Below are 14,198 nucleotides of genomic sequence, written 5' to 3' on the forward strand. Positions count from 1 at the left end.
TATCTTATTTCTCTTCCCTTTTTTTTAGTTCTTCAGGTTTATATTAAAAGATTTATCTCAATATTGTTACTGCTCTTAAAACATTTTAGCTTAATTATTGATTACTTCTCTTATCTTTTATGTATTTCCTTTCCTCACAGGGCTATTTTTCCCTGTTGGAGTCCTTGGGCTTATAGCATCCTGCTTTGCCAACTAAGACTGTAGCTTAGCTATTAATAATAATAATAATAATAATAATCAAATACGTCCTTACCTGAATCGATTTTGGTACGCGAAGTGCCAAACTCCTTCGATGGCCGAACGACAATTCTTCGGGATGTAGTTTTCGTTGAACATCGTAATCAGGGCCTGGTTCGAGTCCATCTCAGCGCAGACCTCCTCTAACGACGGCTTTTTACCGGCAGGGAAGCTAACACAACCGGCTGTGGGAAGTGACGAGAGCATTGCAATTATTTCTTGACTATACTAGAACTTTGGAGCCCCACATAGGTCTATTTGGCTGACTGGGTTGAAACTTACGGCGGGTTTACACGGTCGAACAGTTCGACAGACAAGTGTTTGAAGAGATGTTCGAACGTGTGAACGGGGTATTCGGTTGTCGAACACGTTCGTCGAACGGTTCGAAGAAAGTCTGTTCTCGTATGACTTTTGTGGGCGGGGCTTCATTGTCCACAAACTTTATGCTTTTGTGACTGACTCCACCTCTTCGAAACGTTTTACAATCAGGTTCGACAACCGGGTTCGACAAACCGTTCGACTGTGTAAAACCCGCTTTAGCAGCCCAACAAGAGTAGGGCTATGCAATTTTTTTCTTTTAGGGTCAAATGAAAAAACTATGAATTATTTACCTCACTTGTAGTAATATTTTCATAAATTGTACGAAAAGACAGCGTGAAATATGCCACTGGTCCTGGCATGGGTTAATTAATACAACACTGGTTCTCCATCCATCCATATACCAAGGCACTTCCCCCAATTTTGGGGGGTAGCCGACACCAACAATGAAACAAAACAAAAAGGGGACCTCTACTCTCTATGTTCCTTCAGCCTAACAAGGGACTCAACCGAGTTCAGCTGGTACTGCTAGGGTGCCACAGCCCAACCTCCCACATTTCCACCACAGATGAAGCTTCATAATGCTGACTCCCCTACTGCTGCTACCTCCGCGGTCATCTAAGGCACCGGAGGAAGCAGCAGGGCCTACTAGAACTGCGTCACAATCGCTCGCCATTCATTCCTATTTCTAGCACGCTCTCTTGCCTCTCTCACATCTATCCTCCTATCACCCAGAGCTTTCTTCACACCATCCATCCACCCAAACCTTGGCCTTCCTCTTGTACTTCTCCCATCAACTCTTGCATTCATCACCTTCTTTAGCAGACAACCATTTACCATTCTCTCAACATGGCCAAACCACGTCAACACATTCATATCCACTCTAGCCGCTAACTCGTTTCTTACACCCGTTCTCTCCCTCACCACTTCGTTCCTAGCCCTATCTACTCGAGATACACCAGCCATACTCCTTAGACACTTCATCTCAAACACATTCAATTTCTGTCTCTCCATCACTTTCATTCCCCACAACTCCGATCCATACATCACAGTTGGTACAATCACTTTCTCATATAGAACTCTCTTTACATTCATGCCCAACCCTCTATTTTTTACTACTCCCTTAACTGCCCCCAACACTTTGCAACCTTCATTCACTCTCTGACGTACATCTGCTTCCACTCCACCATTTGCTGCAACAATAGACCCCAAGTACTTAAACTGATCCACCTCCTCAAGTAACTCTCCATTCAACATGACATTCAACCTTGCACCACCTTCCCTTCTCGTACATCTCATAACCTTACTCTTACCCACATTAACTCTCAACTTCCTTCTCTCGCACACCTTTCCAAATTCTGTCACTAGTCGGTCAAGCTTCTCTTCTGTGTCTGCTACCAGTACAGTATCATCCGCAAACAACAACTGATTTACCTCCCATTCATGGTCATTCTCGCCTACCAGTTTTAATCCTCGTCCAAGCACTCGAGCATTCACCTCTCTCACCACTCCATCAACATACAAGTTAAACAACCACGGCGACATCACACATCCCTGTCTCAGCCCCACTCTCACCGGAAACCAATCACTCACTTCATTTCCTATTCTAACACATGCTTTACTACCTTTGTAGAAACTTTTCACTGCTTGCAACAACCTTCCACCAACTCCATATAACCTCATCACATTCCACATTGCTTCCCTATCAACTCTATCATATGCTTTCTCCAGATCCATAAACGCAACATACACCTCCTTACCTTTTGCTAAATATTTCTCGCATATCTGCCTAACTGTAAAAATCTGATTCATACAACCCCTACCTCTTCTAAAACCACCCTGTACTTCCAAGATTGCATTCTCTGTTTTATCCTTAATCCTATTAATCAATACTCTACCATACACTTTTCCAACTACACTCAACAAACTAATACCTCTTGAATTACAACACTCATGCACATCTCCCTTACCCTTATATAGTGGTACAATACATGCACAAACCCAATCTACTGGTACCATTGACAACACAAAACACATATCAAACAATCTCACCAACCATTCAAGTACAGTCACACCCCCTTCCTTCAACATCTCAGCTTTCACACCATCCATACCAGATGCTTTTCCTACTCTCGTTTCATCTAGTGCTCTCCTCACTTCATCTATTGTAATCTCTCTCTCATTCTCATCTCCCATCACTGGCACCTCAACACCTGGAACAGCAATTATATCTGCCTCCCTATTATCCTCAACATTCAGCAAACTTTCAAAATATTCCGCCCACCTTTTCCTTGCCTCCTCTCCTTTTAACAACCTTCCATTTCCATCTTTCACTGTCTCTTCAATTCTTGCGCCAGCCTTCCTTACTCTCTTCACTTCTTTCCAAAACTTCTTCTTATTCTCTTCATATGACTGACCCAATCCCTGACCCCACCTCAGGTCAGCTGCCCTCTTTGCCTCACGTACCTTGCGCTTTACTTCCACATTTTTCTCTCTATATTTTTCATACTTCTCTATACTATTACTCTGCAGCCATTCTTCAAAAGCCCTCTTTTTCTCTTCCACTTTTACCTTCACTCCTTCATTCCACCATTCACTGCCCTTCCTCATGCTGCCTCCAACAACCTTCTTGCCACATACATCACTTGCAATCCCAAAAAAATTTTCTTTTACTGGTTCTAATAGGAATATACCTAACGGTGGGATCTCCACACTTTATAGTCTTAATAAATGAATTTGAATTATGAATTTCATCCCCATGACCCAGAACTGTATCATGTGAGAAGTTTTATTCTATTGAATTATTAGTAAAAAGATCAGAGAAGGGAATACAGCCACTGGCTTTGCTTGCACTGACTGTAGAGCTCAGGCACAGCCACCTAATTATAATAATAATAATAATAATAATCAGTACCTCCACTATGGCAAAATATATTTTTTTCGTGGCTCCAAATAAGCTTGAACCTTCAACAGAATCTGATGAACTCTTCAACAAATGCTTCGTTTGTTTACAATCAATCTATTATCGTTAAAATTTTACAGAAATTCAACCAAATATATGAATAAACATACAAATAAAAATAATTAAAGAAATAATCTTCTTAAAAAATGAATATAAAATAAATCATGGAAACCTGTATAATTCAGCCAAAAAAATTAAATAGACATACATATGGAAGTAAATATATCAATAAATTATAGTTTCATCTGCATCACACATTAGTACACAAGATAAAGATTAATTCAAACCTATTATTAATTGGAGGGGGAGGGTAGAGCCGAAACGACACTGCATGGTATAACGCGTTCAATTTGAAGCAGCGCCATTACCATTATCATTATAACTAGCTAAGCTACAACCCTAATTGAAAAAGTAAGATACTTAAAGGTCAAGAAGTCCAAGAGGAAAAAAATAGCCCAGTGAGGAAAGGAAATGAATAAATATAGAATAGTGTGCAAGATAACTCTAATCCAAGGCAGTGAAAGAGCATAGTACATAGGCTATGACACTAACCAAGACTAGAGAACAATGGTTTGATTTTGGAGTGTCTTTCTCCTAGAACAGCTGCTTACCATTGGTAGAGTCGCTTCTACCCTTATCAGGGGGAAAGTAGCCCTTGAATAATTACAGTGCGGTAGCTAACCCCTTGAGTGAAGATTTTTTGGTTATCTGTTGTCATGTGTATGAGGAAGTAGAATGTGTAAAGAAATGTCAGACTATTCAGTGTATCTGTAAGCAAAGGAAAAATAAGCCGCAACCAGAGAGGGAACCAATGTAATACTATCTGGCAAGTCAAAGGTACCAATAACACTGGCGGTAGTATCTCAACAGGTGGCTGGTGCCAAGACCAGAACGAGAAATAAGACTCACTCGACATCTTCTCCAGGACGTTCACCGTCCTAATCTTGAACTCGACGCAGTAGTAACACCTGTCGGACTTGAAGAGCAGCGACTTGACGTCGTGGCGGTGAACCTTGAGGGCGACACATTCGCCGTGGCGGGACATGGACGAGGTGTCGATGTCCGTGATGGTGTTGGTTCCCTTCTCGAAGCTGAACCACGAGCCGCGGATCACATAGGGCACGACGCATTGCGCGGCCGCGTCTGCTTCTGCAGGAAGAAGGAGAGATTAGATGAAGTTGGTTGGTTGATGTCTTATTTCGTTATTCATTCAACTTTATTATGTAAAATATCTTATTTCATCTTCGTTATAATAAGAAGAATAATAATAATAATAATAATAATAATAATAATAATAATAATAATAATAATAATAATAATGATGATGATGATGATTACTATCTTTAGTAATGATAGTGATAGTGACAATATCAACAACAATATTGATGATAATAATTCGATATTTTGGAAACCATTGAAGAAAAAGTTAATATGAAAGACACGTCTGAATGTGCAAAATTATCATCATTATTATTATCATTATCATTATTATTAATATGACAATCATTATATGTATATTATATATATATATATACATATATATATATAATTTATATAAATATATATATATATATATACATATATATATATATATATATATATATATATATATATATATATATAATTTAAATATATATATATATATATATATATATATATATATATATATATATATATATATATATATATATATATATATATATATATATATATTAATCTAATTAAGATACGCTATATTCCAGAAAGAAAAAGAAAATAGTTTCAATCAATATTTTAAAATTTTAACCTTTTGATATAGGCTAAACGCATAAGCCATCCACTGCTTAGTGTACATAATATTATAATTATCATTACTAGTCGAGCTACAACCCTAGCAGGAAAAGCAGAATGATATCAGCTCAATGGCTCCAACGGGAAAAAATAGCCCAGTAAGGAAAGTGAATATGGAAATAAATAAACTACATGAGAAGCAATGAATAATTGATATAAAATATTTCAAGATCAGTAACAACGTTAAAATAGATCAATCATTTATAAACTATGAAGAGAGACTATTAATACAGATGTCTCATAATTAGTGAATGCAGACTAAAGTCCTCATTAAAATATGGTTTTATAATAAATTTAATGAACTAGGGTTGTGGTGACCGATGTGGTAACGTCCTTAACTAGTAAACGCCAGGCTGGGGTTCGAGTCCCGCTCAAACTCGTTAGATTCTTTGGTTGCTGCAACCTCACTATCCTTGTGAGCTAAGGTTTGTAGGAGCCTATAGGTCTATATGCTGAATCATCAGCAGCCATTGCTTGGCCCTCCTTGGTCCTAACTTGGGTGGAGAGGGGGCTTGGGCGCTGATCATATACTGTACATATATGGCCAGTCTCTAGAACATTATTCTGCTTGCTAGGGCAATGCTTCTGTCCCTTGCCTCTGTCATTCATGAGCGGCCTTTGAACCTTTGAACAGACCCAGGACGAATCGATCGTCTGAATATCCTATGCAATCCTTTCTGCAACATACACAATCCACGGCACCCACGCGAGAGTAGTTTTTTAAAGTTTAGATATCACTCATGAGTGGCAGAGATAAGGGACAGTGACTATGCCCTAGTGAGTGGCTATATACAAATATGATCAGCGACCAAGGCCCCCTACACCCAAGCTAGGACCAAGGAGGGCCAGGCAATGGCTACTAATGACTCAGCAGGTAGACCTATAGGCTCCCCCAAACACCATATCCTTAGCTCGCAAGGATGGTTAAGTTGCAGACACTATAAGAAACTATCGAGCTTGAGCGGGTCTCGAATCCCAGTCCGACAGATCGCCTTACGTAACTTTCATTTTGGTTTTATAATTAATCTCCTAACTCTGGTTCTTAATTAGAAAAAAATATGTAAATTCTAAAAATTATCTTTGCATGACTTTATATACATTACATATGCGCCTTCACTAAAGTTCAAACTTGATGCAAGGGTTTTTATGCTGAACAAGCTGACACAAGTCTTCTTATAGTTTATATGTGAAATATCTGTTTAGATGATGATACTGTTTTAGAAATATTTCATTTTAATTGTTCTTTATTTCTCGTATTGTTTCTTTATTTCCTTATTTCCTTTTCTCACTGGGCTATTTTTCCTTGTTGGAGCCTTTGGGCTTATAGCATCTTGCTCTTCCAACAAGTGTTGTAACTTAGCTAGTAATGATAACAACAACAACAACAACAACAACAACAATAATAATAATAATTAACTGCAGTGCCTTCGATAATTATCAACAACCCATTTTGTTTGTACATAAATGGCCATCAATCCCTTTGTTCACTTATCAAAAAAAAAAATGGACTGTTTAGTTGGCAATCACAGAATCCCGATGCTGTTTATGGGCACCGTCTGTCCCCCCCCCCCCCATCTCTCTCTCTCTCTCTCTCTCTCTCTCTCTCTCTCTCTCTCTCTCTCTCTCTCTCTCTCTCTCTCCTCTCTCTCTCTCTCTCTCTCTCTCTATATATATATATATATATATATATATATATATATATATATATATATATATATATATAGTGTATACATATATACTGTGTATATACATAATTATACTGTATGTAATAAATATATATATATATATATATATATATATATATATATATATATATATATATATATATATATATATATATATATATATATATACTGTATATATATAAACATCAAACATATACACTGTTTACATATATACAGTACATAGATATATATAAATATTATACATCTATACTGTATATAATCAATATATATATATATATAATATATATATATATATATATATATATATATATATATATATATATATATATATACTGTATATATATATATATATATATATATATATATATATATATATATATATATATATATATATATATATATATATATATATATATATACTATATATATATATATATATATATATATATATATATATATATATATATATATATATATTATATATACTATATATATATATATATATATATATATATATATATATATATATATATATATATATATATATACTAATCCACTTTCAAGATGATCATCGCTTTATCAATAGAAAAAGTTAATAATCCACGATAAACAAATTCAACTCCGATGTATTTAAAATTCCTACAAACTACACAGACAAATATATCTTTGAGGACAAAGTCATGAATATGCACGCGTATTAAAGAAGAAATACATTTCCCTCGACTTTTTTTGTGGTCTAAAGTTTAAACATTATTTTTTCATAAAATAAATTTCCATAATTTTTTCAACATTGTTACGGGTGTAGTTTAATACTCTCTTCTTTGGAATTATTCATAATCTTATTTAAATATTAATTTATTCATTCCTACATCTGTCAGTTTGTTTGTATACTGTATTGTTAATGTCCATTTTGTTTTTGTTACATGAAACGCTATATTTTTTTTTTTTAAATCCGAATGCTTGTTGAAATTCCCCCTTTTGTACGGTATTTTTTTTTTTTACATATGAAGTATTTGTGATAATTGCTTTAATGCTAACAAGTAATATTTTCCCACACTGAATATTTTTTAATATAACTAATCTTTTAAATAGTTGCTGAAAATCACGATATCCGTCAGAATCTCTCTCTCTCTCTCTCTCTCTCTCTCTCTCTCTCTCTCTCTCTCTCTCTCTCTCTCTCTCTCTCTCCTTTAAGCATACAGTATACCAAGTTAGACAAACGATAGAAATTTCTAGATCTCATTATTTATAGTTTAAAAATGTATTTCTACTATTATCTTATCATTGATAAACTTAATTAAAAAAAAAAAAAAAGTAAATTAAGATAAATCGTGAACCAGGGTAATATGGTTCTTCGAAATGTTACTGTAGGTGATCCTTTAAAATTTAAGTTTCATGGTAGATGAGCTGTGATACGGCTGGCTGTGTTATACGGTGCCAGTTCATAATCATGAAAATAAATTTCATGAAATTAAATTTAATGTTAATCTTTAATGCAATACATTTTTTTTTGGGCGTCGTTATGATTAATAGGTTAGACCCACAACAGTCATTATCATCATCATCTCCTCCTAGGTCTATTGACGCAAGGGGCCTCTGTTAGATTTCGCCAGTCGTCTCTATCTTGAGCTTTTAATTCAATACTTCTCCATTCATCATCTCCTATTACAGTAAAAGGAATGAATTAATTACAGAAGAGAAACGATAAATGTAATTAAGTCTAAGAGAGCACTTGATTACATCATGCTTTTACCCTTATTAGTTTTGGCTAAAAATAATTTGCTACAGTAAACGATGTTTGAATTAAATATACTATACCAGTGTACGTGACCTGTCAAAAGTGACAGCTAAATATTTTGACAGATATGCACACACACGCAGACCCTCTCACCAGGGTATAACTATTCACTTTCACACTACCCGAGGGATATATATATATATATATATATATATATATATATATATATATATATATATATATATATATATATATGTGTGTGTGTGTGTGTGTGTGTGTGTGTGTGTGTGTGTGTGTATAACCAGACACCTGTTCTTATATTATAAAGGGGAGATGCAATAACAATATAACAACAAATGCAGCATTTTCTATTTCACTGCAGAACAAAGGCCTCAGACGTGTTCTTATACATATCTGGCGTTTGGCCTGTTTTATTCACCACGCTGGTCACAGCAAATTGGTGATGGTGGGAGATTTTCGTCTGATCTTTCACAGCAAACTAACCTAGTATGGGTGTCCCTGACTAGTACAGTTGTGTTGATCAGGGCGATACACAAACAATAGAGTTTACTAAATAACGGGCAATTATATTATCATATAAAATAAGATCTAATAAATATCATACAGTTTCCCAAAGTTCACGCTGTTAAAGGACGTTATAATTTATCTGCCTCATTACTAGACACAGCTGTGAGTGAAGGCTAAAGTAGTTCACTTTCTCTTTCTATGGTGACATTATATGCTTTACAGGGTTTTAAACATTGGTGCGATGGGAGGGGCAAGCAAATCCCTAAAATACCCAAATCCTAATGATACGGCAATGGTCAAAATATACATAAATATATATGAGTATGTTTATATATATGTATATATATATATATATATATATATATATATATATATATATATATATATATATATATATATATATATATATATATGTGTGTGTGTGTGTGTATACACATATCTGGCTATATTTGTTGTATATATAAATATATATGTATATATATATATATATATATATATATATATATATATATATATATATACATACACACAATTATACAGTATATATATATGGATATATATATATATATATATATATATATATATATATATATATATATATATATATATATATATATATATATATATATATAGGAATAAACACATATCTGAGGCCTTTGTCTTACAGTGGACTAGAAATGGCTACAGTTGTTGTTGTTGTTTGTGTGCGTATATATATATATATATATATATATATATATATATATATATATATATATATATATATATATATATATATATATATATATATATATATATATATATATATATGTGTGTGTGTGTGTGTGTGTGTGTGTGTGTGTGTGTGTGTGTGTGTGTGTGCAAATCTCAGTTACCAAACATGCATGAAAACTATAAGGAACGGAGGAATGAAGAGTGTGTCCTATTACTTACACACACACAAACACACCAGAGAGGCAAGCAACAAACGCGACTCCCAAAAGTTGTATCATTACGAAAATAATGACAAAGGTTTTAAGACTTAACACATTTATAAATTATAAATCACGAGTGGTAAATCTATCATACTTGATCATGTTGAAAGTTATTTTTCCGTATCGTATACACATTCCAGGGAATGTAGTTTACAAAATCTCATTTCTTAACTAAGAGCATGACCAATAAAGGGAGATATGTTTTACGGGGAATTTGGTGTATTTTACAAATATAATGCACAAGTTTCGCGGGGTATTCTGTTTATATATATATATATATATATATATATATATATATATATATATATATATATATATATATATATATATATATATATATATATATATATATATATCTTATACAACTCGTCTTTTTTTCTATTTGATAACACCTTCAACGTCTATAACTTTCGGCTGAGTTTTCTATTTCGACATTGACCATTTCGTTTTCTTCTTAATATACCTAAAATGGAATTTTCATCATATAAGATTTTTCATCATGATAAAGCACTGTTTTCAGTTTTTGCTAGTGACGTAATCATTTCCCTAATAATTCCCTACTCTGAAAGTAAACACCCTCCTCTCCTCCTAACATATGAAAACAAAACAGGTGACTCAGAGGATGAAAACAAACGAGGACAAAATGGGAACTTCAACGGTAGAAATTAACTTTATAGTTTCCGTAGACTCATGAGCTGTCCTAATTTTACACGTAAACAAGCGTATTACGCAAATGTTGTTTTGCATCACGAATAAATCATATAAAAAAATCTAAACATGATGAAATAGAGGTGTGCAGGAAATGCTAGACACGCCTTGTAGAGAAAACCTTGGGATTCAAAGCTCTAGAAATATCTCTTCTTTGACCCAATCGGCAAATAACTCAATTCACAGGAAACAAACTTACCATATATGAACAGACATGTCGCTATGAGCGAGGCTATTAGGTAGTTTTTAAAGAAATCCATGGTTTACACATAGCACTACGATACACTAACAATCATTCTTTCACAGTTACGGCGGAACTGTTGAGTTGTTTTGTAAGGATGTCGCATATACCTGCGGGAGATTGTTGCCATTCGTCACTAGGAATTTTATTTCTAGTAGCGTAATCATTAATGTTTTGCAGTTTTTATAACCAATAGTGCAGATATAACAAAAACCTTTATTATAATGTATGATTTCATAAACTTCTTAATATTTCTCTCTTGGAAATATTAGATTTAATTCGTTAAATAATCATTAGGCAACTGTAGATTTAATTAGCCTCAGGTAACAAGTCCCATGGGAGGACTGTTGATTGTTGCAAGATATCAATGACGGAAATGTATATAAAAAGTATCTTCTTTTATTATTAGACGATAAGAGTGTTTAAAATTACGGAGAAGATAGCATGCAGGCTGAACAAATCATCGATTAGTGTCGCAATAGGAAAACGATCGGGCAGGTAGAAGAAAGAGTAAAGACCATGCATTCATCGCCCTGGCGGCAAGGTGAGGAACTACTACAACACGCCTCTCTCAATGCGTTTAATGAATTTAAACTTTCTAGTGCCTACATTGATGGATTTATGACTTTTAATAATACTTCTGAAGGATTAAAGACTTTTTTATATAGAAATTATCTAAATAGATAAAAGTTATCTTTTAAATAAGGAATATTTCGCCCGTTCTATGATAGTCCATCCATCACGCAATGTTATCATGTTATCATTACATATCATTAAGAATAACATTGCAGAACTTGACAGTGTATAACGGAAAAAATGCAAAAGTATCTCATTTAATGTATCAAGAGTTTCCTTTGAAAACGGAATAGTAATTGTCGTATTTCATTAATGGTTTAGGTTTAAGGAAGACAGAGAAAATGGTCATTGCAGGAGCATTTGTGGAAGACTCCAGTGCATGGCAATATCCACTAAAAGTGATATATATATATATATATATATATATATATATATATATATATATATATATATATATATATATATATATATATATATATATATATATACAGTATGTATATATATATATATATATATATATATATATATATATATATATATATATATATATATATATATATATATATATATATATATATATACATACTGTATATGTATATATATATATATATATATATATATATATATATATATATATATATATATATATATATATATATATATATATACATATACAGTATGTATATATATATATATATATATATATATATATATATATATATATATATATGTATATATATATATATATATATATATATATATATATATATATATATATATATATATATATATATATATATATATAATAGTAGTTGATATCTATATACATACATGAAGTAGAAAAATAGTAAGCACAAAGTCAGGTAATACTTGCCCCTATATAGGCATGTCATTATTCCCTCTTATTATTATTATTATTATTATTATTATTATTATTATTATTATTATTATTATTACCTAAAGTGGTATTAATAGTGTAACTTAAAAAGCCAAGTAGATAAAAGAGCTTACAAAAGATTCCTATATCTTTGGTAAATTTCCTATCGACATTTCTTTGTTGATACGGTCTGCCAATGCATGCCTGATAACAAGACAGTAATAATGTGTCACCGAAAACGCTCTTGTACATACTTTTTGTGTCTTATAGATAATAAGGAATTATAAAAGTGAAATATTCCATAGAATATTAGGCCTATAGGCATCATCCATCTTTAGGCCTACTTATTGATCTTCAGAATTCATTTTGAAAGCATTCTTATAGAGACATGTTTACTTATTTTTGGGATGACATCTTCTTCTTTAGTTTACTCTTGAAAACTTTAATCTCAGAAAACGGGAATAATATCCGTTACACTGAAGTCTAACTTCATAAACTTCGTGCATTAATTAAGATATTCTTAAATGCTATATCTCCTAGGCCTATTGACACAACGGACCTCGGTTAGATTTAGTCTGTCGTCTCTATCATCATCTACTTCACGCTTCGTACTGCTCAGCCATGTAGGTCTGGGTCTTTCAACTCTTCTAGTACTTTCTGGACCCCACTTGAAAGTTTGGTGGACTAATCTCTCATGGGAAGTGAAATCATACCTAAACCATCTCCACCTACCCCTAACCATGATCTCGTCCACATATGGCACTCGAGTAATCTCTGTTATAGTTTAATCTCTAATCGAGTCCTACCATTTGAATTGGGTGAGAAAATAATTGTAAACATACAGTTTCTATCTATAATTCTGATGTACTTTAAGCAATTGGTAAGTTTAATGGTTGTTCCATATATTTTCTATCTTCAGCAAAGTTACCTTACAGATTATGATGACTTTTAGACTAGTTATCCCTCAACCAGTGCCAACCTCTCAAACCACTGGCCTTTATTATCTATGTACATCATTTATACTGTACTACAATCAGAGTTTCAGGACAACTTTTCGACCATCTTTTATATAAATATTATGGACACACCTACAAGAGCAATTAATTGAAAGCAACTATGGAACCATACCTCCATAATGTAAGTATTATCATTCAAGTTCACGTTTCCAAAAACTGGGTCTTCCCAAGGGCAGCTTAGATGAACAACAAATCCATCTATTGGTTGGTAGAGTCCGGAGGTACACATCACACCTCTTATCCCTTCAAACCATTTTATGCCATTCTCTTTGGGGTTGTGGTTACGTGGTATCCTATTGTAATGTTCCTACCTGGCAATTTGCCAGACTGGGGTTTGAGTCCCGCTCGAGCTCGATAATTTCTTGCACTCTGCAACCTCACCATCCTTGTGAGCTAAGGATGGTGTGTTTGGTGGAATCTATAGGTCTACCTGCTGAGACATCAGCAGCCATTGCCTAGCCCTCCTTGGGTGTTAATAATATGTATATGTAGTCAATCCGCGGGGCAT

The 14,198-nt window shown here is 33.4% G+C and overlaps 1 protein-coding gene across 1 annotated transcript in view; it reads right to left on the reverse strand.

Moving 5' to 3' along the window:
* udt (protein undicht) overlaps positions 1-11,319 on the reverse strand; it is a 27,433-nt gene extending 16,114 nt beyond the window's left edge. Inside the window, exons 1-3 of the mRNA XM_068352001.1 lie at positions 11,180-11,319; positions 4,427-4,666; positions 254-422 (exon numbers count right to left, since the gene is read on the reverse strand). Of these exons, the coding sequence (XP_068208102.1) occupies positions 254-422; positions 4,427-4,666; positions 11,180-11,240 (470 nt within the window). The 5' untranslated portion in view covers positions 11,241-11,319. The remainder of the gene's footprint in view (positions 1-253; positions 423-4,426; positions 4,667-11,179) is intronic.
* Between the last annotated feature and the right edge of the window lie 2,879 nt (positions 11,320-14,198).

This window comes from Palaemon carinicauda, chromosome 28, assembly GCF_036898095.1.
Source record: "Palaemon carinicauda isolate YSFRI2023 chromosome 28, ASM3689809v2, whole genome shotgun sequence".
In the NCBI taxonomy this organism is placed as follows: Eukaryota; Metazoa; Arthropoda; class Malacostraca; order Decapoda; family Palaemonidae; genus Palaemon; species Palaemon carinicauda.